This window comes from Cololabis saira, chromosome 9 (genome assembly GCF_033807715.1).
Source record: "Cololabis saira isolate AMF1-May2022 chromosome 9, fColSai1.1, whole genome shotgun sequence".
In the NCBI taxonomy this organism is placed as follows: Eukaryota; Metazoa; Chordata; class Actinopteri; order Beloniformes; family Belonidae; genus Cololabis; species Cololabis saira.
In genome coordinates this window covers 48,071,024-48,096,717 of record NC_084595.1, presented here as the reverse complement: position 1 = coordinate 48,096,717, position 25,694 = coordinate 48,071,024, and the positions used below count along the sequence as shown (strand labels likewise).

General features: G+C 42.4%; 1 protein-coding gene across 1 annotated transcript in view; it reads left to right on the top strand.

Annotated features, from left to right (window-relative positions):
* Nucleotides 1–25,694, top strand: part of stxbp1b (syntaxin binding protein 1b) — a 55,021-nt gene that overhangs the window by 4,355 nt on the left and 24,972 nt on the right. Inside the window, exons 2-11 of the mRNA XM_061729707.1 lie at nt 2,646–2,695; nt 2,804–2,885; nt 3,413–3,489; nt 5,273–5,351; nt 7,685–7,788; nt 13,726–13,874; nt 24,206–24,290; nt 24,887–25,017; nt 25,222–25,329; nt 25,483–25,543. Of these exons, the coding sequence (XP_061585691.1) occupies nt 2,646–2,695; nt 2,804–2,885; nt 3,413–3,489; nt 5,273–5,351; nt 7,685–7,788; nt 13,726–13,874; nt 24,206–24,290; nt 24,887–25,017; nt 25,222–25,329; nt 25,483–25,543 (926 nt within the window). The remainder of the gene's footprint in view (nt 1–2,645; nt 2,696–2,803; nt 2,886–3,412; nt 3,490–5,272; nt 5,352–7,684; nt 7,789–13,725; nt 13,875–24,205; nt 24,291–24,886; nt 25,018–25,221; nt 25,330–25,482; nt 25,544–25,694) is intronic.

Here is a 25,694-nt window from a genome sequence, read left to right as displayed (position 1 = left end):
CTGAATTTGGTATACAGGACTGACTCAGAAAATTTGAATATTGTGATAAAGTTCTTTATTTTCTGTAATGGAATTAAAAAAACAAAAAAGTCATACATTCTGGATTCATTACAAATCAACTGAAATATTGCAAGCCTTTTATTAGGGCCCGAGCACCTTCAGTGCGAAGGCCCTATTGTATCTGTAGGAATTTTTTTTCTTTCTTTATTTTTCTGACGAAAGGAGGGCCTTTTTGCCCCCCTAAACGTGCCCAAAAAGTCACCAAATTTTGCATGCAAGTCAGGCCTGGCGAAAAATTTGATATTTAATGGTTTGCATTAATGGGCGTGGCAAAATGGCTCAACAGCGCCCCCTTGAAAACTTTGTGCCTCAAGCCCCAGAATGCGGTATGTCGTACACGCACGAAAATCGGTACACACCTGTATCATGGCGCAACTGAAAGAAAAGTCTCTTGGCGTCATGCCCGAAACCGAACAGGAAGTCGGCCATTTTGAATTAGTTGTGTCATTTTGGCGAAATTTATGCCATTCCTTCGAAAGTTAATTCAGCCCGAACCGTAACGTGCACCCAAGTGTGTTATACATCAAAATGTGCGTCTCCATCCTGCGACTACAAGCATTACTTTTCTCTTTCAAAAGCGTTACCGTGGCGACGAGAGACGCCAAAAAGCGCAGCCACCCTTCATCTGGTTGGTTCAGACAGAAAAAACTTTGCGCCTCAAGCCCCATAATACGGTTTGACGTACATGAACGAAAATTGGTACACTCCTGTATCATGTCGCAACTAAAAGAAAAGTCTCTTGGCGCCATGGCCGAAACCGAACAGGAAGTCGGCCATTTTGAACATTCTGAATTAATTGCGTAATTTTGGAGCAATATATGCCATTCCTTCGAGAGTTAATTCAGCCCGAACCGTATCGTGAACCCAGATGTCTTATACATCAAAATGTGCGTCTCCATCCTGCGACTACACGCATTACTTTTCTCTTTCAAAAGTGTTACCGTGGCGACGCTAGACGCCAACAAGCGGACCCCCCCTTCATCTGATTGGTCCATATTTGATAGTTCCCCAAAAGGCACCAAATTTGGCATGCAAGCCAGGCCTGGCGATAAATTTGATCTTTCATGGTTTGCATTAATGGGCGTGGCAAAATGGCTCAACAGCGCCCCCCGGAAAACTTTGTGCCTCAAGCCCCACAATATGGTTTGACGTACATGCACGAAAATCGCTACACACCTGTATCATTTCACAACTAAAAGAAAAGTCTCTTGGCGCCATGGCCGAAACCGAACAGGAAGTCGGCCATTTTGAATAAATTGTGTCATTTTGGCGAAATTTATGCCATTCCTTCGGCAGTTAATTCAGCCAGAACCGTAACGTGCATCCAGGTGTGTTATACATCAAAATGTGCGTCTACATCCTGTGACACCACGCATTACTTTTCTCTTTCAAAAGTGTTACCGTGGCGACGCTAGACGCCAAAAGGCGCGCCCCCCCTTCATGTGATTGGTCCATATTTGATAGTTCTCCAAAAGTCACCAAATTTTGCATGCAAGCCAGACTTGGCGATAAATTTGATATTTCATGGTTTGCATTAATGGGCGTGGCCTAACGGCTCAACAGCGCCCTCTAGAATACTTTTATCTGCCATAAGCTTCGTTGGCCTTAATTAGCCACGCCCCTTCTTCTGATTGGTTGTCCCGATTTTCTGCTATAACTTTGGAATGGTTTGACATAGAGAGTCGTGGGTGGTGTCATCAGATTCTTTATGGAGTCCTTGACCTTCATTGGCCGGAATTAGCCCCGCCCCTTCTTCTGATGGGTTGTCCCTTTTTTCTGCTATAACTTTTGAATGGTTTGACATAGGAAGTTGTGGGTGGTGTCTTTTCTGATATGCTTATGGGGGGCGGTGGCCGTGAGTGCGAGGGCCCGTTCATCGGTGCTTGCAGCTTTAATTATTTTTATATTGCTGATTATGGTTTACAGTTTAAGATTAAGATTCCCAGAATATTCTATTTTTTTGAGATAGGATATTTGAGTTTTCTTAAACTGTAAGCCATGATCAGCAATATTAAAATAATAAAAGGCTTACAATATTTCAGTTGATTTGTAATGAATCCAGAATGTATGACATTTTTGTTTTTGTAATTGCATTACAGAAAATCACAATATTCTAACTTTCTGAGACAGTCCTGTATATTCCTGAATGTGGACATAAACTATGTACATGAAATATTTGATGGCACCTTGAATGCCAGTTCTTCCCCAGAATAAATGGGAACTATCTAAGGGTATTGTAGCGTGTGTGTGAGTTACTGGCTTCCAGCTGGTTTTTGTAACCGTCTTCCTGCATTGCATTATATTTTTGTATAAAATACAATGCGATGCTACAGTCCTTTGTGACTCCATCACATATGTTTGATGTGCAGCTGACTGACATCATGCACTTGGAAAACTGCACCTGAAAACTTAGACTAGTGTACCTCTATATTTTGGTCTCATTAAAAATGGCTGAGGACATGATTTTAGTCTTGATTAGAGATAAATACAGAATTGTAGCATTTTTCCATAACAAATCAAGAGTGATCTCTGCAGTAGAGTGGGTTTTGCTGATGACTTAGCTCATATGTTTCCTAAATTTGCAGAGATAATGAACAATGTCATCAAGAAGGCAAGAGAAAAAGGAAAGTGGAAGGTAATATTTCTGTTTCACTGATCATAATTTGCATCATTCTTTAATCTAATTTTAAATGACATCTTGGCCTTTTTTTTCTTTTTTACTCTTGTGGATGATTGTTTTCAGGTGCTGGTGGTGGATAAGCTGAGTATGAGAATGGTTTCATCGTGCTGTAAAATGACAGATATAATGTCGGAGGGTATTACCAGTAAGTACAGATCCATATTACCTCAGTTTATTTCATGTCTGTTTCATCAAATTGAATGAAATGTAACCTTAATTTAGATTAATGTGTAACTGGTCACTTACAGCAGCTTGCAGCTATGCTAGATGTCCTATTGATCTGGCTTTGCATCAAGTTTTCAACACATAATTGCTCTTTAAACACCATCGTGATCACAGGAAACATGGAATTTTGTGATCAACTGACAGATTTTTTTAAAAAAAGTGTGGCTTTTACAGGTTACATAGCTCTTTAAACATGTTAAACAGTTTTATCAAGATTTATTAATATTACCTTATTTGTGAATGTAAGTATATGTTGGTTTTAATTTACTTTGGCTATAACTTCTCTTAATGGCAATGTTGAATTGATGGATAGAAGGAAACTTTTTAGACATTTAGTAAAGAATTTTAACAATTTAGCATTCATTAATGTTTTAAAGTTTAATATCAAAATGCGATGGTATTGTTGAGAAATATTCACGTATAGTCAAATTTATCTGTGTACTTCAGTTGTAGAAGACATAACCAAGAAGCGTGAACCTCTACCCAGCATGGAAGCCATCTACCTGATCACGCCCTCGGACGAGGTAAATACACATATTATACACCCGTCAGAACCGGCCAAGGACTTTTGGTGTTGAGATCTTTTTATGCAAAATGCAGCTTCAAGTCATGTGAGCTGGTTTTGGCAGTGGTTCGTTGGATCAAATGACCTGAAAGAACTGGTAGGCCCAAAAGAGGCTTGAGGGTTAGTGTTGTTGAGTCCAGAGCTCATCTGATATCTAGCAGCAGAGTCACCAGTGGCCAGCGCCGATCCTGGCTCCCAGGGGGCCCTAAGCAGGAATCGTGGCAGCCGGCTTTGCCGGCTGCCCGATTTGGGCCAATTTGGGCACGATTTGGGCCGATTTGGACTGATTTTGGCCAATGTTTTTGCACCCCAAGGCTCTGGTCATAGTCATACAGATACAACTAACAAAGTTACAGCAAAACTCTGCGTATAGGAAGGGGCAGGGCTGCCAGTGGCTGCGATGAGAGCAGTTCTTGAACCCAGCGATGAGAAAGGTTGTTCAAGTGAAGAGGGAGTCCTATCAAGTCTGTTTAGCTTGAGGTAACCCTGAAGAAGCGGACTGGTTCTGCCAGAGCCAGGCCAGAGCCTCTGTGATTGGCAAAACAAAACCCTGGATGAAGGAGAAGTTTGGTGAGGCCATAGAAAGAGAAGTTCAGTCAGCTCCAAGAAGATTCATGGAGCAAGAAGAAAGTAAAGCAGTGCTTTACTGGCACTGTGCACAGTGAGGTATGACTTTGACTTTGAGCTCAAATATTATCAGGTAGTGGGAGGAAACATGTCTTTCACAGAGAAAACTGAGTCTTGGCAATGGGATTGATCATAACTGGAGCTAAGGCCACAGAGGTGAAACCGCTCTGTAATAGCAGAGATGAAGTTTGCCCTGGATGAGGTGGTTGTCTTGTGGTTTAAACGCCTTTGCGACACTTTGTGGACATGAGGGGCAGGCATTTGCAAACTAGGGTTGTGGTTCTCCTTCCTAAGAAGCAGGGCCAGGGAGTGTGTTCCTGTTACAAGGGGAGCTAAATCTAATTCCTCAGCCACCCCTGTAAAGTTTATGCAGTGTCACAGGTGGATTTTAGGACCCAAAGTGACAGACAAAAGGCCGGGACAGAGACAAGAAGACGTGATCAGGGGGATTCTGGAGTCAGTCCATGTCAATTGAATACGTCAGTTAGAGAATGAGTGTTGGAAAGTAGCGCACGCTGCAAAGACAATCTGGCCAAGAGTGAGGCCACAGTGCAGCTGAAACGCTGATGAGCTCAGCACAACAGGGCAGAGTGGGACATGCAGTTGACCCCTGAGGAACGATTGGGGTCCCGTCCTCCATGTCCTGGAGCTATGCTCATGAACTGTGAGGAATGATGGAGAGAATAAGATTGCAAATACAATAAGTGAAAATGAGCTTCCTCTGCAAGGAGGCTGGACACTCCGTTAGCATTAGGGGGAGAAGTTTAATCACCTTTACATCAAAAAGACCCAATGCATCTGGTTAGGAAGCATTCTTGTGGCTTGCGTAGGGAGGTATTTTGGGCATGTTTAACTAGGAGAAGGCCTTGGGGCAAACCCACGAGACATTGCCAGTATTATATTTCTTGAGTCTGCTTTCCTTTCAACATGAATCTGGATAAGTGGAAGTTAGTGGATCAATGCATGACAAATGCAACCTGGTTATTTCAATAACTTTTTATAAATAAAATTCTGCTATTCAATTAAGAGTATTGTAACTATCTTCACCACCTTCTCAAGACAAGAACGAGTCATTTTCAGTTTCTAGGGTAAAAGATTGACCTGTGTTTTCTCAGTCTGTCGAGGGTCTGATTGACGACTTCAGGGACCCGAAGGCTCCACGGTACCGAGCAGCGCACGTCTTCTTCACTGACAGTAAGTACATCTATTGTGTTTCAGAAAGATATGCTTTTGATGTAATATTTAAAGATTAAACTTTAAAAAAACAAATAATTACACATTTTTCATTCCGGCCATCTGCCAGTTTGGCAGAATTTTCCAGTCTTAAGCTTTGTATAATTTTGTTTAATGTTAATTTAACATTGAGTGGTACCCTTTTAAGTTGTTCAATAAATGCAATATACAGTGGTCAATAAAGATGCCCTGCCCTCCAATTGTCCTGTCAATTTGCATTTCAAACGTTACATTTTTGGCTTTTATTAAAGCATTTTTGCAGGCCCAACTGGGCACCTTTTATGCAATGATACAAATTCAGCACAATCTCTGACAGTTGCTCTGATCTTATGAGAAATATGTAGATTTTTTATGGAATTAATATGAGAGGACCCAAACCCAGGAGGACATGAGGCAGAAGAGTAATGACAAAATACTTTAGTTTACAAAAAAGTTCCGGAGGCTGGCCAGGATGCCAGACTGACAGGACGGATGAACCTTGGAGCTGGTCAGACCTTCTGGCTGACTCAAGGGCCGGGTAGAAACAGAGATATGCAGAGATATGTACCAAGCAACAACCTGGACCAATGCAGGAACAACAAGGAATAAGAAATGCAGGAGGACATGAGGCAGCAGGGTAATGCAAGAGTCCTTAAAGGGGACATATTATGAAAAACACGTTTTTTTCTTGTTTTAACATGTATAAAGTGGTCTCCCCTCACCCTGCCAGCACAGGGGAGACAAAATACCATGAATTTCTGCAAGGTCTGTGACCCCCGCCTTACAGAATCCCCCAGTGTCACGTGTTTTTTTTTTTGAGCCGATTAGCCTAGGGTGACGTCACCCTAGGCGCAGAGATTCGGCCTCCGCTGCTGAAACCACGCCCACAACCAGCTCTCTACGCCGGCTCGAGCGGTCCTTCCTTGAGCCAGTCGGACGCGGTGCCGCGGCGGAGCGGATCCGGGTTAAATCATCCAGGTTCCCAGGTGGTTTGGGAGCTGGGTCCTCGGGGGTCCGTCCCAGGTCGGATCAGCTCCACCCTCCGAGATTTTCATCCAAATCTGTCGGTTTGATCCCCGGTAACCGACGATGCGCGCTGCTCCAGCCTACTTCCTGGTTCCCAAAGCGGGGTCCGTCCGACTAAATTCTCCAGGTTCCCGGCCACTTTGGGAGCAGGGATTTCTGGGGTACGTCCCAGGCTGGATCAGCTTCACCCTCCGAGATTTTCAGCAAAATCTGTCGGTTTGATCCCCGGTAACGGGCAATGCGCCCCGGAGCCATGCGCCGGGCGCCCGCCGTGGGGTTGCGGGGCCAGCGCGCAGTGACTAAAGGCTGATTTATGGTTCCGTGTTACACCAACGCAGAGCCTACGGCGTAGGGTACGCGTCGATTTAACGCAGAACCGTAATTCAGGCTTTAAGATCAGTTTACAGGGTGCAACTGAATGAGTGCATCCGACTATCGAGCTGCGTGACTTCGGACGCTCTCTGTCCACACTGAAACTGTTAAACTCGCGGCCAGTTAGGACAGTCCAATACAAAAAAAAATCAAGCAATGGATTTTATTTTGTCGCAGAAGCTTCTCGCATGGGACACAGTTTGTGTACGACGCAGCCAGCTGCTCTGGCCGGAGCGAGGTTTATGCTCCTCCCCTGCTACACGTCATTCAGGGAGCCAATCAGCACAGAGCCTCATTATCATAGAATCCCCTCCCCTAAAATGAAGCACAGAAAAAGGCTTTAGAAGCGGTAAAACTAGAGACATGGCCCACAGGCTGGATTTCTGATTTATGTAGAAGAAAACAAGCTTTAGATTGTTTTTAAGACATTCAAGGCCTGTTTAAAATATACATTAAATGTCATAATATGTCCCCTTTAAATATAACTATAAGCACTGCAAGGGCAGTTATTCAAAAATCATAACCAAATCATCCAATAGAAAACCAGGAAACCTAAAAAAACAAGGCAGGGAGGAGGAGAGGTGTGTAGGAAGGGAAAAACAAGACAATATGTACAGACTACCTTAGGGTTGGACAAGATCAGGCTCAATTGAAATAAGGAAGTCAACTAAAACTAAAGAAACCAAGAAGTAGATTTTCAAAATAATATAGGAACAGAACCAGAAAACCCAATAAATGTCAAAAGAAACAAATTCCAAATACATACACCCTAAACCATGACACATCTGCTTTAAATGAACAGCTGATAACAAAATAATTTTCTCTACATTCATTATAATAACAGTGACTGAAAATAGTCTTATTTTACTGCCAGTTATTTCAGTGAATTGCCATATATTTCCATAATTCCCTTACAGCAATCCCAGAGTCTTTGTTTGGACTGTTGACCAAATCCCGCGCCTCCAAAGCCATGAAGGCGTTGACTGAGATCCACATCGCCTTCCTGCCCTATGAATCTCAGGTAAGATGCTGTTTAGACAAGGATGACATTATGATAAGCCACTTCCAACATCGTTTTTGATGGATGAGGTCAGGAGGGTGTAAAACGTAATATTCTTCTGTCAATTAATCATACGCTTTTTGCAGTGTGTAGACTCTTTGTAGAAATACTTTTTCTACGTTAATAATTTGGGGTAGGGATGTAACGATACATTTAATTCACAATACTGGGTATAAGAGAAGAAGACAATATTCCTTCATTACTTCAAAGAAAACTTCAGAGTTGAAAGAAATCTGTCACAAAAAAGCCTCAGTTTGTAAACAAGACCTCTGACCTGCATGACGTCATCTCTGTGCGCGCATCTCGGACAGGTACAGCTAGACTTTGCTAATGTATACTCTGACTCAAAACGGTAAGGACGTCCATCATATTCAAAGTCGTCGTCCACAACCTCAGAATTTTACAAATATTCAGACATGTTTCAAATAACTAACAGTAAACTAACAGTAGTGAACTCCAGCTGTACACAGAGCTGTGTCTGCGATGCGCGCACAGAGATGACGTCATGCAGGTCAGAGGTCTTGTTTACAAACTGATTTCCTTGTTACACGGATGTAGACAACAGGTCCTGCAAGATGCCCAGAAGCAGATCTAGTGATTCATAAAAGAAATAAACGAGTTTCGCGGCAATAATGTGTTATTTAGGGAGGTAGCACAAGTGAGTCTGCAAGGAGACGCTGCGGGATCAGTACAGGAAGCTATTTAAATGCAAAGCGTAAACTGAAACCACAACAGGTATAACAAGGCAAGTCAAAGAAGACGATGGAGCACACGTGCTGCTCAAACGGCATGAGGTCCTCCATAGCTGATCCATCACCTGTCCTGGCCACACTTTGCCATTGCGTAGTGGCTCTCCGCTTCACCTCCAACTTCATGTCCGACCTCTTCTTTTTTTATCTCTAGTGGTGCAGTATTCAGAGCCCAGTTGCAAAACTTGTAGTGAAGAGGATCAAATCACATGCATTCTGTGTTGGATTGGGGTTTTCTTTAGTTATATGTGCATCATTTTGTTGTTATACAAATCCTGCCTTTTATTTCATTTCTGTACATCTGTGGGAGGTAGAGGGATAAAGTAAAATGTCCTCATTCTGTCGAGGATGGTATAGATACATTGTGTGTCACAAGTCAGAAAGATTATCATGTCATGGGCAGTGTTGTGCTAGTTACTGAAAAATAGTAACTAGTTACCGTTATTAGTTACTTCATTAAAAAAGTAACTCAGTTAGTAACTCAGTTACTTAGACCAAAAAGTAATGAGTTACTATGAAAAGTAACTATTTAGTTACTTTAAATAAAAACATTATTTTAAATGCTCCTATTAATCCCCTCTAGCCTTCATTTCAGCAGGTACTGTATGGATTTACATTGTGCATCGTGTGCTGTATTCTGATTGGCTAAACAGTCTCCCCGCTTCTTCACTTCCTGTATCAATAACATTGGTTGCTTAGCAACAAGCTGAGAACGGTCAATGAGCTTCAGCAGCAGCTCAGGAACGGGAGCCTTTGATGAATCGTTCATTACAGTCTCAGATATAATCCATGGTGGCATATCTGTTTATAAGAATCTTTTTGTCCAGAAGAAAAAAAAGTGACAACAACGACCCATAACTATTTTCTTCTCTGGAACAAACACTCCTGCACCGCGGCTTTAGGAGAAAAAGACGCTACAGGGTCGGGATGCAGCGGCTCAGAAGAGCAGGGTAATACGTGCGAGGCGGTGCTGATCTCCGCAATTTGAAGCCTTTTTAATTGTAAAAAGAATTTCACTTACCACGGGTTCTTTTTGGAACGTAACCGCTGCGAAAAACGAGAGATTACTGTAATGACAATATCTCCACGTTGTGAAACTCGCCGTCTCTAGGCTCTCCATGACGTGGTGAAGTTAGTTTTATGTTGGATATTCGACAGACGTTCGCTCTGGGGGCATTTCTGTCGAATATCCAACGAGTATCCAACGTAAAACTAACTTCACCGCGGTCTCGCCATGACCGTCATGTTTTTGAAAGCACACACAGATCCACACTACGTTTCCTCTGGTCTCTGCGTGTGGGGAAAAAAGGCTTCACTGTAGCCAGAAATAACAGAGTAACGCACCGTTTGGTAACGTAATTGCGTTACTGAATTTAAATAGAGTATTAATTACCGCAAAACTAATAGACTAGACGGGATGTACCCAAAAAGTGAAAGTAAGGAGCATTTATGGGTACAAGTCGGGAACCGGCCTACTTTACATATTTCAAGGGTGCTGAATCCAAAAAAACCGGTACCCGAGCAAAATTTTGAGTTTTTGACCTTCTAATTTGCATATCAAAATGGCCGCCAAACTGCCTGTCTTGCTCAGTCGTTGGACCATTTTCCCCAAGTTTTTTTGTAAGTAGGCATTCAAAGTTGATGAATTAAGTGTCTAGATCTATAGTCTAGGGTCAGAGCATGGATATAGTGGAGGCTCAGTGCCTTTTTATGTATATATATATATGCAAAATACCAACTTTTAAGGTGAAATGAAGCATTATTTGTGTCATTTTTAAGGCCGACATAAATATTCAGTCAATATCACTTAAATGTTCCCAGTGTGTATATGAAATGTGATGTATCCCATATTACATAATAATTAAGAAAAACACCATTGCAAGTTGTCTGAGAATTCATTTTTTTATGCAAACAAAGCATAATGCTCTTAATTCAAACATCGAAAAATTTAAGTGAATAGGGAAAAAAAAACATGAAACTTCCCTTGAACAGTTCTACAGATCAGATCTTGTTTCTGTATATTTTCTTTCATGTTTCTAGCTGAATTGCTTTGCTTTCATCTGTCTTCTTCTGTAAGTTCCATAGGTCACTTGTTTTGGTAAATTGTTTTTATACCTTTCTAGTTTGCTTGTGTGCCATTTGTCTTTGGAATTTCATTTTGATTAGTATTTCTTTCTGCAGTCCTTTTCCAAGGTATTTGGTTACCCATTGCCTTGGTATGCTTGAGGACTACAACTCCACATTTAAACAAGGACATTGGTCATCACTATGACATGTACACATTGCAGTGCATAACAGCCCCGATTTTCGGCATTTGGCTATAGGTGGCTGCAGGTGGTTATAGGTGGTTGCAGGTGGCTATAGGTGGCTGCAGGTGGCTATAGGTGGCTGCAGGTGGCTATAGGTGGCTGCAGGTGGCTATAGGTGGCTGCAGGTGGCTATAGGTGGTTGCAGGTGGCTATAGGTGGTTGCAGGTGGCTATAGGTGGCTGCAGGTTGCTATAGGTGGCTGCAGGTGGCTATAGGTGGCTATAGGTTGCTGCAGGTGGCTATAGGTGGCTGCAGGTTGCTATAGGTGGCTGCAGGTTGCTATAGGTGGCTGCAGGTTGCTATAGGTGGCTGCAGGTTGCTATAGGTGGCTGCAGGTTGCTATAGGTGGTTGCAGGTGGCTATAGGTGGCTGCAGGTGGCTGCAGGTGGCTATAAGTGGCTATAGGTGGCTGCAGGTGGCTATAACTGGCTATAGGTGGCTGCAGGTGGCTATAGGTGGCTGCAGGTGGCTATAGGTGGCTATAGGTGGCTGCAGGTGGCTGCAGGTGGCTATAAGTGGCTATAGGTGGCTGCAGGTGGCTATAACTGGCTATAGGTGGCTGCAGGTGGCTATAGGCGGCTGCAGGTGGTTATAGGTGGCTATAGGTTGCTGCAGGTTGCTATAGGTGGCTGCAGGTTGCTATAGGTGGCTGCAGGTTGCTATAGGTGGCTATAGGTGGCTGCAGGTGGCTATATGTGGCTGCAGGTGGCTATAAGTGGCTATAGGTGGCTATAGGTGGCTGCAGGTGGCTATAGGTGGCTATAGGTTGCTGCAGGTTGCTATAGGTGGCTGCAGGTGGCTGCAGGTTGCTATAGGTGGCTATAGGTGGCTGCAGGTGGCTATATGTGGCTGCAGGTGGCTATAAGTGGCTATAGGTGGCTGCAGGTGGCTATAACTGGCTATAGGTGGCTGCAGGTGGCTATAACTGGCTATAGGTGGCTGCAGGTGGTTATAGGTGGCTGCAGGTGGCTATAGGTGGCTGCAGGTGGCTGCAAGTTGCTATAGGTGGCTGCAGGTGGCTGCAGGTGGCTATAGGTGGTTGCAGGTGGCTATAGGTGGCTGCAGGTTGCTATAAGTGGCTATGGGTGGCTGCAGATTGCTATAGGTGGCTGCAGGCTGCTATAGGTGGCTGTAGGTTGCTATAGGTGGCTGCATGCTGCTATAGGTGGCTGCAGGTTGCTATAGGTGGCTGCAGGTGGCTATAGGTGGCTGCAGGTGGCTATAGGTGGCTGCAGGAGGCTATAGGTGATTGTAGGTGGCTGCAGGTGGCTGCAGGTGGCTATAGGTGGTTGCAGGTGGCTATAGGTGGTTGCAGGTGGCTATAGGTGGCTGCAGGTTGCTATAGGTGGCTGCAGGTTGCTATAGGTGGCTGCAGGTGGCTATAGGTGGTTGCAGGTGGCTATAGGTGGCTGCAGGTGGCTATAGGTGGCTGCAGGTGGCTATAGGTGGTTGCAGGTGGCTATAGGTGGTTGCAGGTGGCTATAGGTGGTTGCAGGTGGCTATAGGTGGCTGCAGGTGGCTATAAGTGGCTATAGGTGGCTGCAGGTGGCTATAGGTGGCTATAGGTGGTTCCAGGTGGCTATAGGTGGCTGCAGGTGGCTATAAGTGGTTGCAGGTGGCTATAGGTGGCTGCAGGTGGCTATAGGTGGTTGCAGGTGGCTATAGGTGGCTATAGGTGGCTGCAGGTGGCTATAGGTGGTTGCAGGTGACTATAGGTGGCTGCAGGTGGCTGCAGGTGGCTATAGGTGGCTGCAGGTGGCTATAGGTGGCTGCAGGTACCAAAGCATGTGAAACTGTTACGATCCTCTTTGCTGTTAATTCACCTCAGGCAAAGGGTCCTCAGCGATGGGACTGACCATGCTATGTACTGATCTAAATATTCAACTTGGTACGTTTCATGGTGGTCTCTTTTTGAATATTTTTCCCTATTTACCTGGGTTTTTAGAGAATTTAGAGAACAAATGCTTAATTTCCAAAAAAAAAACATGAAATCCCAGACAACTTGCAATGGATTTTTTTCTTTGTTATCATATAATATGGTGTATATCATATGTCATATCAACAGGGAAAATTTCAGAGTAACTTTTATTTAATAATTATGTCGGCCTTAAAAAAATGACACAAATAATGCTTAATTTCACCTTAAAAGTTGGTATTTTGCATATATATATATATATATATATATATATATATATATATATATATATATATATATATATATACATACATACATAAAAGAGGCACTGAGCCTCCACTATATCCTTGTTTGACCCTTGACTATCGATCTAGAAACTAGATCTAATTTCCTCATCTCGATTGCCTACTTACAAAAAAAGATAGGAGGAAATGGTCCAATAACTGTGCAAGATGGCCAATTTGGCGGCCATTTTAATATGCAAATTTGAAGGTAAAAAACTCAAAATTTCACTCGGGTACCGGTTTTTTTGGACTCAGCACCCTTGAAATATGTAAGTTAGGCCGGTTCCTGACTTGTACCCATAAATGCTCCTTACATCTTATAAAAGGCCTTTTTTCTGAAATCCGTCTAGACTATAACGGCGTTACTGTAACGCGTTACTAAAAAACGCGTTAGTCCCAACACTGGTCATGGGTGAATACACGTGTCTTGTGGTGGCTTGTTTTGTTGTTTGTTTTTTGTTTATCAAACCATTGTCCAGATACTTATGTTTCCTGTTTTTAAATTGTTTTCTTTTCTGAAAAATGAAACATCATATAGATACAATAGTACATTATAACTGTGGACTCATGCACACATGCTGGAGCTATTTTTTTTAAATGTTTGGGTATACAGTATATGAAATTGAGATTATTGTGTTCAGGTCTTCTCCCTGGACAAAATGGATGCCTTTCAGGATTTCTACAGCCCTTTCAAGGCTGATGTGAAGAACAACATGTTGGAGCGTTGTGCTGAACAGATTGCCACCCTGTGTGCCACACTCAAGGAGTATCCTGGTATTCGATACAGAGGGTGAGAGAAATACATTTCAAGTCTTTTTTTTCTGCATAACTCCTATTATTTGTAATACTGCTTTGGATAACCAGTCAAAGTTTGAATTCAGTAAAAGGTCTTAACTGTTACATGTCAGAGCAAATATCATATTTGGAGCAATGGAAAATAAGTTAATTAGCTGGCTGTGCTTAAAGGAGCATGAGGCAGGATTGAGGCAGGATTTATGAAAAAGATTCGTATACGTTTTAAGTTTTCTAGTAATAATGTCAGATGAAGCATTCCAAACCAAAAAGAATGAGCCCTCTAGTGTATCTCTCCGTTGCCTTGAACAGGCTGTGTGCTGCAAAATGTGCTGCAATTCCGGGCCGGAATTTCCTGCGCTGTCCTGCGGATGTGACGTCACATGACGCTGCATGGGCGTTCTCCCCGTTCTCCCCGTTCTCCCGTGCCGGCTTCACTGTTGGCTGCAGTACCCCCGACGGCCGTCGTGGCGAAGGGTGGCGCTAGAGAGTCTCATTTCTTAAAAGGAGCCTCATGCTCCTTTAAACACAATGAACTCAAATTGTGTTTAAGTTCGAAGTAGAGAGCATATGTCTTGTATTTGTCTCTGTTCAGTTGTTTCACCGCCCAATGGCCAAGGCAAATCTGATTTGCTGGAGATTTATTCAATTAAGTGGGAGTTCTCTCTCTCCACTGTCATCCGTTTGTCCATGCATACTCAGGTTGGCGGAGTAAAATGAAGTTTCAATACGATATGTTGCTCTCATTTACAACGGCACTTTTTATTTAAACAATCCATAGAGATAAATAGATAAATACAATTAAACTCAGTGTGGTAGCTAAGGATTAAACTGGAGTTTCAGAGAAATCCAAGTAAGCGAGAAGACAATCGATTATTGAATGAGGCGTGTTTTTAGCTTAGTTTAGTTTATTTGCACATAAAAATATACAACAGTTTTAAAAACTACAGATGAACAGTATGTAGAAGATAAAGGAAATAAAAAAAAGAAATACAATATATCAGAAAATGTGCAGGAGGAACCAAAAAGATCATAAGGGCTTGTCGAGTGGTCCTCCTATAGTGAAACAAACAATATCTATGGAAATATGTAAAACATAGGACAACTAAGGAAAATAAGCTAAATTACTAGAAAGCAAAAACAGGAATCTAATGAGGGAGAGAAGTACTGGAAATGAATGGTTAAGCTTTGCTAACTTGGGCTAGTAAAAATGTTGTGATTTGTTTGACTCTGCGATGCTAGGCGGCACCAAACGCGTTGGCGTCTTCTGGTTAGTTCTTTGTTGTTTGACTTTTTCTTCTCATACTGTGTTGATATTCTGGCTTTCGCGGTGTTGTCACTTCCAGAAGGGGGAGTCAGGGGCAGTCACTAGCTCGGCTAAGCGTGGGTTGTGTATACGCCGAAATAACACAAATTAAGACTGCATTATCTGGCACTAAAAGCTCCATCTCAAGAGCTTGGGTTGGGTTCGACTACAGCCCGGCTAAGGTGTATACATGGCTTTTAGAAATTCGATAACCGTCGGATTAAGGCAACAATTTGACTTTCTGTTAGTGCATGTAAACGTACTGAACGTACTGAATTTGACGGAACTAGAATTGGAACACATTGATCGGGATTGAATGGGCATGTTAATTAGTTAATTAGATAATTCGTTTATGGCATTGTGAATGAGCTGCCAGGTGACTGTTTTAGATTGATATTGTTACCAATGAATGTCACTGGCATCGTTGTTGCTGAATAATGCCATTCAACGAGGCTATTGGCAGCTATCCATGGAGGCAAACAGTGTTCAGCCTAATATGTTTGAACCTATTTCTTTTTTTTTTTAAGATTTTTTTGGGCTCTAGTGGCCCTTTATTCAAGTTGCAGACAGGGAGGGGGTAGAGAGAGAGATTGGGGATGACATGCAGCAAAGGTGCGCAGGCCGGGATTCAAACCTGCGACCGCTGCAGGACTGTAGCCTCAGTACATGAGCCGCTTTGTTAACCCACTGCACCAAGAGCGGCCCTATTTCTGATAAGGAATTAATCATTGAGGAGCAGCAAGTTGCCCAGAAATTGTAAATTAATGTTTGAGTGCTAAGTAAGTTTTTCAGGCTGCCCTTTATCACACAATAAAGGTCCAAGGTCGCTTTTTGCAGATGTTCGTTGCAAATGTAGACTGAACACCAACACTGGCAACACCACCAAGACAGTAAAAGCTAGATGTGATAAAAAAGTATATGCATAAATACAGTAACACAGTTACATGACAATACTTATAATAATAATAATTAATAAATATATTACGTTAGCCTGCCTGTGAGCTAAGGAAGAGGTTTAAATCTTCGATGGATGACTTTAATCGATGGATAATGATGGATGGATGGATAGATGGATGCATGTTTATGTTTATGTTTATTTGTTTGCACTTACAAACATACAAGCATCGAAAAAAAGAACAGAAAAAAAACAAAGATAAAATGTGCAGGAAAGATCATGAAGCCCGACGGGCTTATAAGCGATCCTCCCCTCTTAAACATACAAATAATTATAATCAACACTTTACACCCCCCCTCCCCACCCAATACCCCCTTCCTCATACGCACATACACACATGTGCATATTTACAACTCATACGAAGAAATAAATTATCAGAAACAAACAAAAAGGTCAGCAAACAATTTTATCATTTGAATATAATGAAACCAGAACTTGTTTTAAATTTGTTTTAAATATTGACAAAGATGAAGAGATGTTTACCACGTGTTGATGACTATTCCACAGCTCTGCACCACGATACTTCAGCAAAAACTGACCCCTTGTGGTGAGATTCTTAGGCAGATGGATATAATTGGCTTGCCTGGTACTATATTGATGAACATCAGAATTCAGAGTGAAGAAATTATCAAAACACTCAGGCAAAAGATCTCTCCTAAATCTGATTTTATAGACAAAAGTACAAATTTGAATTGTGTTTATGTCATAAATTTTTAAGAGCTTAAGCTTATGAAATATTGGCAAAGACTGAACAAATGCATTTGAAAACGTGACACTTCTGACAAATCTTTTTTGTATCAGGTAGATCTTCTTCAGACTAGTGTAATAGTTAGAACCCCATACAATGTTACAGTAACTAATGTATGGAAAAATAAGACTATAATACAAGGTCAGCAAACAAGACTTGTTTAAGAAATAACGAATTTTCTTAATTATACCAAGGGATTTCATAGCCTTTGTATAAATGTAATTAATATGCGTTTTCCAACAGAGTTGATCATCAACCAGAACTCCCAAGAACTTCACAACTTGTACCTGCTTAACCTGATTTCCATCAATATTTAAGAATGCACTTTCTGTGTTATATTTTCTCCTACCGCTGAAGATCATAAAATTAGATTTTTTTACATTCAAAGACAATTTGTTTATTTTAAACCAGTTTGAAAATTCATTGAGACCCCTGTTTGCCTCACTTATCAGACAATCAAAGTTTTTGTTTGACATCACTAAATTAGTATCATCTGCAAAAAGAATAGAAAAAATGTGTTTAGATACATTAGCCAAATCATTAACATAAATAAGAAATAATAATGGTCCAAGAATTGAGCCTTGAGGGACTCCACATTGGATAGTAGCTTTACAAGAGACACAATTTTTAAAATATACATATTGCTGTCTATTTTTGAGATAATCACCTAACCAGCTAAGAACATGGCCTTTAAAACCATATCTATCTAACTTTGACAGTAGAATATGATGATTTACAGTGTCAAATGCTTTCGACAGGTCCAGAAAAATACCTAATGCATATTCATTGAGATCTTGTGCCGAAATGATTTTATTTACCAGCTGGAGCAGTGCCATGTAGGAAGAATGATTTTTTCTGAAAGCGTACTGATGCGTGTATAATATTTTATTCAGTTCCAGATGCTGCAAAATTCTTTTATAGACCAGTTTTTCTAAAATTTTTGAGAAACAAGGTAAAATTGATATGGGTCTGTAATTTGTAAAAAGATTGGGGTCGTCAGCCTTGTATAGAGGAATAACCTTTGCCAACTTTAAATCATCAGGAACTTTACCCTTATCCATGGAGACAGAAAAGATATAGGTTAACGGATCTGCAAGACAATCTTTTACTTCTTTTATAAGAAAGGCACCAATTTCGTCGTGACCCGCAGCAGTATTCTTCAGCCCTGTAATTATTTCTTTAATTTCTTCAGGTTTAGGTTTGATAAAGTTAGACATAATTGGAAATTTACCAAGGATATAATCTGAAGGATTACACTCTACATTAGGAATCTTTTTTGCAAGTGAAACACCAATATTGGCAAAGAAATCATTAAATTTACATGTAATATCATAGGGATTAGAATATGTTTCTGCACCATCAGAAAGAGTTGAGGGAAACTCTGCTTTTTCTTTCTTTCTCTGCAACAACTGGCTGATAATTTTCCATGTGTGTTTGATGTTATTTGATGATTCCTTTAATTGTTGTGAATAATAGTTCTTTTTTGTCAATTTCAGAAGGTGGTTGTATCTGTTTTTATAGCTTTTATATAATGCTAAGTTTAGAGGTGTTGGCGATAACAAATACTTCTTATACAATTTATTTTTGTTCTTAGAAGATTTATATAATCCTGAGGTAAACCAAGGTTTGCTATTATCTCCATTACATTTAGGTCTAGCAGGTAACACAAGTGGAAAACATTTGTTGAAAACTGCATTCAGAGAGTGAGAAAAACACTTGTAAGCAGATTCAGCATCTGGACATCTGTACACTTCACTCCATGAGACTTCCTCAAGCTCTTTCTTAAACATTAAAATGTTATGTTTGTTAAATTTACGATGAGCTGTTGTGTTACTTGTTTGCTTACTATATTGACCGTTAAGCCTAGTAAACTGAAATATAGGAAAATGATCAGATATGTCGGTAACTAATATTCCAGAATGAATCACCTTATTCAAAGAATTGGTAAAAATATTATCAATCAGGGTAGCCGTTTTATCATTTACTCTAGTGGGTTTACTTATGACTGGATAAGAGTAATTAGAATACATGGTACTTAAGAAATCCTCAGTCTCTGAATGAGTTTCCATCTTGAGGAGATTGATATTAAAATCACCCAAGATGAACAATAATTTCCCCTCCTTATTAATAACATCCATTGCCGGTGGGGGGACGCGGGTGTCTTATCAGGGCCGGCTTTGCTGGTCCTGCCTCCTGGCTTCGGCCTCCGCTCCCCCTCTTGCCCCCCCTACACGATTCATACGCACATAGGCGAAAGGCGGGGGGTCCGGGTTGTGGGGGGCACTGTCCCGCGTGGCCCGGCACTCCCCGCCTCACGGTTTTAACAGCAAACTAGACACTGCACATTCAACACTTTATAAATACACTTGACAAGGACACGTAGTTCGGGAGGGGGGGGGGTCGGTGTCAATCGATACTTGGCCCTCCCTCCTCCCTGTTTTTATGGCATTAATCACATGCACTCAACACAAGGGGCGGGAGGGGGTCCCACATCACCCGCGTTCCCTCACCGGCCTGGGCCTGGGACAGGTGGGTCGGGTTACCCGGGCCTGGCGGGGCCCGCCGTGCAGCCTGGGGTGCCTTCTGGCGGTGCTGGACCCCCCCGGGGAGGGGGAAACGGTGCGTGATTGTATGTGTCTGTGTCGGTAAGAATGCGGTATGGAAGGGTCCTGCCATGGAGGATTTGAGCCTCCATTGGCAGGACATCAAAAACTTAATAATTTATCAATATTATATTATACAAAGATGGTTATTATTATTATTATTAGTATTATTATTATTATTATGTATAGTATATTATATTATTATTAGTATAGGTATCGGATAGCTGAATGGATGAATGAATGGGATGCCTGGGTCTGGGGCCCTCCGTTATCGGGCCTGCGCGGGTGTCGCCTTGTTGGGGGGTTCCCTCTCTCCGGGCCCGTCTCCGGTCCCCCCCGCTGCCTCTACGGCGGGGTGCCCCTCTGGTCTTGGAGGGCCACTTTCGTGGGGGAGGGGTGCGCCTGCCCGCGTCGGCGGCCGGGGCGGCTCTGTCTCTCCGGGCAGGCTGGCCCCCTGCCGGGTGGGGGTCGTTGGCCTGAAGGGTGAGGGCCTCCTGGCCGCGTGTCCGCCGCGGGATCCCTGGCTGCTTCTTTCCGCGCCGTGGGGGCCCCGCCCGCGGGCCCCCTCGGCCTCCGCCGGGTGGGGGGGGGGCCTCGCAGGCGGTGGGTTGCCTCCCTCCTACTTCTCCCCTCTGTGGGGTTGCCGGTGGCCTGGGTTCCGGGCTCTTCCTTGTCGGCCTCTGGTCTCGCGGGTGGCGGGGTTGCTCCTCCCCCTCCCCCACTATAGATACACTTCAGGTGGAGCTTTGTTTGGTTTATTACACACACACACACACACACACACACACACACACACACACACACACACACACACACACACACACACTTACACACACACACTTACACACATATAGTCATTTAGTCACATGCATACACACACACACACACACACACACACACACGCATGATCATATACATACACACACACACACATAGACATACACACTGGCTTGTTCACCTGCATGCTGGCTCTCTAGTTTTTGGGTTTAGGTAGCGGTAGCGATAGCTTAGCTCAGACTGCGATCAGATCTCAAGATTTAGGTCGATTGCTGTTCGTGTTTTGGTTGGCTCCGTGCCGGTTTCGTGCTTTGTTTGTGGTTTTTTGTTGCAGATTCCCAGTGCTTGACGTGTGTCTCCGTGTGTTCCTGCTTCCTGGATTGGCAGTGGATGTCGTCACCCCCCCCCCCCCCCCCCCCCCCCCCCCACCCAAAAAAAAACACTGGGTTTGTATGTGTATATTTATGTATGTGTACGCATATGTGTGCGTATATATATGTATATATTACATATAGTAATAATGCACATATATACACTTTTGGTTTCTACCGTCATGGTATCAATCAATAATATGTGTGCAGACAAGGTAAAAAAAATAAATAAATAAATAAATAAATAACATCCATTGCATTAGCCACACAATCATTGAATTCACTGATTACAGTATTTGGTGGACGATACACACAACCTATTATGATTTTTTTGGCTTCAACAAACATTTCAATGAAAATTGATTCGACTGGCAGTTTCAGAATTCAAGCACAGATCATGTCGTATCTTGTATTCGTAATCACAGTGGACAAAAATTGATACACCACCACCCACTTTATTCTCTCTATAAGAGTGAACTGAATTGTACTGGGGAAGCTCATATAAACTACTAATGTTTTCAGAAAGCCAGGTTTCTGTAAGTGCTATAATTGGAAAAGTATGCTCAAGAGATGACAGATAATGAATGAACTGATCATGATTCTTTACCAAACTCCGGATATTCATATGGAGGGTTGAAAAAGTATGTAATTCTGGTGGAATAGAACATCTAAAAGTATTAAACTCATTTTCACTCATATAGTTGCAAGATGGTAAGGTATATGTTTCTGATAGGACATTCACATCTGGATCCCAGTTTAAGTCATATTTATCGCTATCACCCCTTTCTAAATCAAAAGGATTAAAAACATAATGCTCATTTGTAATAAAAATTGATTCAGTGGTAACAGCAAGATAATCACCAATTTCCAAAGAATGAAAGGGAAACAGTTCAGTACATGTCTGACAAAACCAGTTTGACCATAGATCAATGTTCTTCTTTGTAACAAGTGTACATCGATAGTGGAATATGTTTTTGCAAATACCACAACGAATACAAATACAAGTATTTACCCTTTTTTTGCATTTTGCACACTGGTCATTGATCATGATCTAGTGGGGTCCAAAGACAAAGGCTTAATTGCTAACCTGGGCCGTAATTTACTAGTCCATCTCAGCAGCATTTTCCACTAAAGGACGATTTGATTGCTCTCCTCGGGGACGCACGACAAGCTTGTCATATTTTAGATAAGCAATGTTTCCACTTTCTCTTGCCGCTCTCATCTTCGGCACCAGTTCTTTACGCTTTTGGCGCACAGCATCGGAGTAGTCCTCATTAATGTAAATGTTTGTGCCCTTTAAGATTTTGGCTTTAGAGAGGATTGACTGTTTATCTTTGTGCCTAAGTAGCTTTACTACCATAGGTCTTGGTCTTTTCCCATCCCTGCTAGCCAACAGCTTCCCAGTGCGGTGCGCTCGTTCAATTTCAATGTGCCTTTGATCGATTTTCATTTTTTCAGTTAGGATTTCTCTAAATTTCTTCTCCGAATCAGACCAACTTTCATTAGGTGACTCTGGGATGCCATCTATAATGATATTGTTTCTCCTAGATTGGTTTTCTAGATATTCAGCTTTGTCACTCCAGTGTTTGATATCGACCTGCAGGGCCTCAGTGTTGGATTGGAGGTGTTTAATTGTATCTGTAGTCACAGATGTTTAAGTGACTCTCAAACCATCCATTTCACTTTGAGTAAATTCAAGGCTCCTTTTTACCTCCTGCAGTTCTCTAGTCAGGTCATCAACCCGTTTATTGTTGGAATCATTAATTATTTTCACAAAGCCCTTAAAGCTATTCTCTTGTTGCATGATCAGGTCTTTATAAAAAGCCTTTTGCTGATCCAAGAGGTCTCGAACGACTGGGAGAGAAACATAGTCTTCTTCACTCTTCTTAGGTGGCATTCTATCAAGTTAGCAGAGGATAATCAGACAAAACAGGGTCCTACCAGTTGGTTATGAAGATAAGCTGCTTAAGATGTAGAGCAGCTGGGCCTGGTGGTAGCTGCTGCTGGGCCTGGTGGTAGCTGCTGCTGGGTCTGGTGGTAGCTGCTGCTGGGTCTGGAGTGGGTCTCAGGTAGCCGCCGCTGGTGGTGGCCGCCGCTGGTGCTAGCCGCCGCTGGTGCTAGCCGCCGCTGGTGCTAGCCGCCGCTGGTGGAAATCCAGTCACGATGTACCAGTCTCAGTGCAGCTTCTGGATGCCAGGGTATAGCACGGTGGAACCAGTCAGTACAGCTCTTGATGAGCTGCTGGCCCGGTGGTGGTAGCCGCCGCTGCTGCTGCTGCTGCTGCTGCTGGTGCTGCTGCTGGTGCTGGTGCTGGCCCGGTGGTGGTAGCGGCCGCCGCTACTGCTGCCGCCGCTGGTGCTGGCCCGGTGGTGGTAGCCGCCGCTGCTGCTGCTGCTGCTGCTGGTGCTGGTGCTGGTGCTGGTGCTGGCGGTGGTAGCTGCTGCTGCTGCTGCTGCTGGTGCTGGCCCGGTGGTGGTAGCTGCCGCTGCTGCTGCTGCTGCTGCTGCTGCTGCTGCTGCTGCTGGTGCTGGCCCGGTGGTGGTACCCGCCGCCGCTACTGCTGCTGCTGCTGGCCCGGTGGTGGTAGCCGCCGCTGCTGCTGCTGCTGCTGGTCCGGTGGTGGTAACCACAGGTGCTCTGCTCACAGGTGCTCTGCTCACAGGTGCATGTCGACAGGAAAAGCATTTACCAAAAAAGCTACTTTTCTCAACAGGAAATGTGGTAACAGGAAGTGATAGAAGTGTGTGATAGAAAAACGTCTGTAATAACCCAAAAATTCTGATAAAATTACTTGGAAAATTATTAGAAATACAGTGGCTAGAAGAAATAACAAAAAAATACGATTTTGAAATAATTTACGCATTGTTGAATTAAAAAAGTCAAATCACAGTTGACATAACCAGTATAATATTAAACCTAAGCAACATCAAATACAATGTGCATCAGTCATTTGAACGCGTGCACTTTTATACGGCTATAGTATTTGAACATGTCTCACAGACTTGGCAGATGCTGGTTGGCATATCGTGGGGTTTGTAAAATCAGGATCAATGTCAAGCATACTCCAGATGAAACTGTGTTCAACCACAGCTAATTAAGCCACATGTTAGCTGACTCTACATTTGCTTCATAGTTTATAGCTTAGTACTTACAGGTTATACTTGTGATGGCTCCGTTTTCCTATCAGCTGCTGAGCAAACCCTCTTTAACCTGTCTAAGGTTGGATAAAGTCCTGTTTGAAATGTTGATGCCTCTTTAAAGTCGACATTACATCACACACAATTAGCCTATGAGTTGTTTTCAGACTAAAATTTCAGTGATATATGAATTGTTCCAGAATGAATGATTATTAAATGTCATTGAATAATAATGAATCACAATGCTAAACAGGCAAAGTTATTTTAAAGATGAGCCTGCTTTAGTCTTGTCCTATAGCTGCAGCTATGACTCTAAGGTTTAGACAAATATATGCTTTACTAAACAGAAACACTTTACGTTTTTAAGTGCTTACATAGGAATTGTTAAGAAATGTTTAATAAATGATCTTTAAAACTTTTGTTTTGCCTCAGGGAGTACAAAGACTGTGCAGTGCTTGCTCAAATGCTCCAGGAGAAACTGGATGGCTACAAGGCTGATGACCCCACCCTGGGAGAGGTAGGTGTGGAGCTGAATGACTAAATATACTAAATATATTCCCCAATACCCGGACAAAGCTGTATCTATTAATACATTGCAACTTTCCAACATTTTTAATTGCACTGAACCAAGAAAAGAAAAGAAAATGTATTCTATTCTAACTTGTCTTAATGAAAATAATGTGTAGATAGATTTGGATACTCATTGTTGCTAGAATACCATAATAAACATTATAAACATTAACTGTATTAGCCCTGCACAACAGATAATTGTTAAAACTATATGATATATCCAAATTCCAGTTGCTTCAGTAATATTTTGATATAATATCAATAATATTAGGCCATAACAGGAGACCTCTGTCACCAGCTCCCCAGGGCCGTACAAAGTAAAGACAAATACTGATCCGACAGTCTGCTAACTTTGGCACATGATACACGCTTGTCATCCACTACCTGTGATATTGTTTTGTTATATTGAACGTCATGTGTGTATACTGTTGATAAGGAAAAATGTCACGTCAGTTTCTGCCATTGACAATTTACTCAAAGTCAAGAGAGCAACTAGTTTTCCACATTGTGTACAATCTTTTGTATTTGCTCTGATGTCTATAGGGTCCAGATAAGTCTCGCACTCAGTTAATCATTTTGGATCGTGGCTTTGACCCTGTGTCCCCCATCCTCCATGAGCTCACCCTGCAGGCCATGTCCTACGACCTGCTGGGCATCCAGAACGATGTCTATGGGTAAAGATCAGTACAAATATCATTTCCCTGTCTTGCTGATGGGGAAAAATTCTGAAATGTGTCATATTTCTGTAAAGCTTCAAATGTTTCCAAAAATGTGCATACTAGATAAAGCGATTTCTGAAAATCTGCTTGGTCTCCAATGATTGGCACTTGTTTTTACCTACAGAGGACTAATTGAATCTCTTTCACCATTTCTGTAAGTTTTGAGACCAGTGGGATGGGAGAGACGAGACTGAAAGAAGTGGTACTGGATGAGGATGATGACCTGTGGCTTACCCTGCGACACAAACACATTGCCGAAGTATCAACGTGAGTATATTTAATCTCCTCTTCATGCAATTAAAAAAAAATATTGTGTAAAATCCATCCAACTAAAAATTGTGTGAAAACACCATGTCTCACTAGACACAAGACAGATCCTCATCTAGTGCCCTATGACTTATCTTGTCCTCTTCTGTACAGGGCTGTAACTCGTTCATTGAAAGAATTCTCTGCCAGCAAAAAGATGAATACTGGAGAAAAGGTAGAGGGAAGCACCCCGATGCTTTGTCACTGTGTTTCTTGTTTTCTTGTTTTTCTTGTACTGTTTCCAAAATTGTGTCTCCAACACCGACATTCACCCAGAGACAGGTATTTGGGGAAAAAAGCCAAAGAATCTGACTTTGCACATTGTT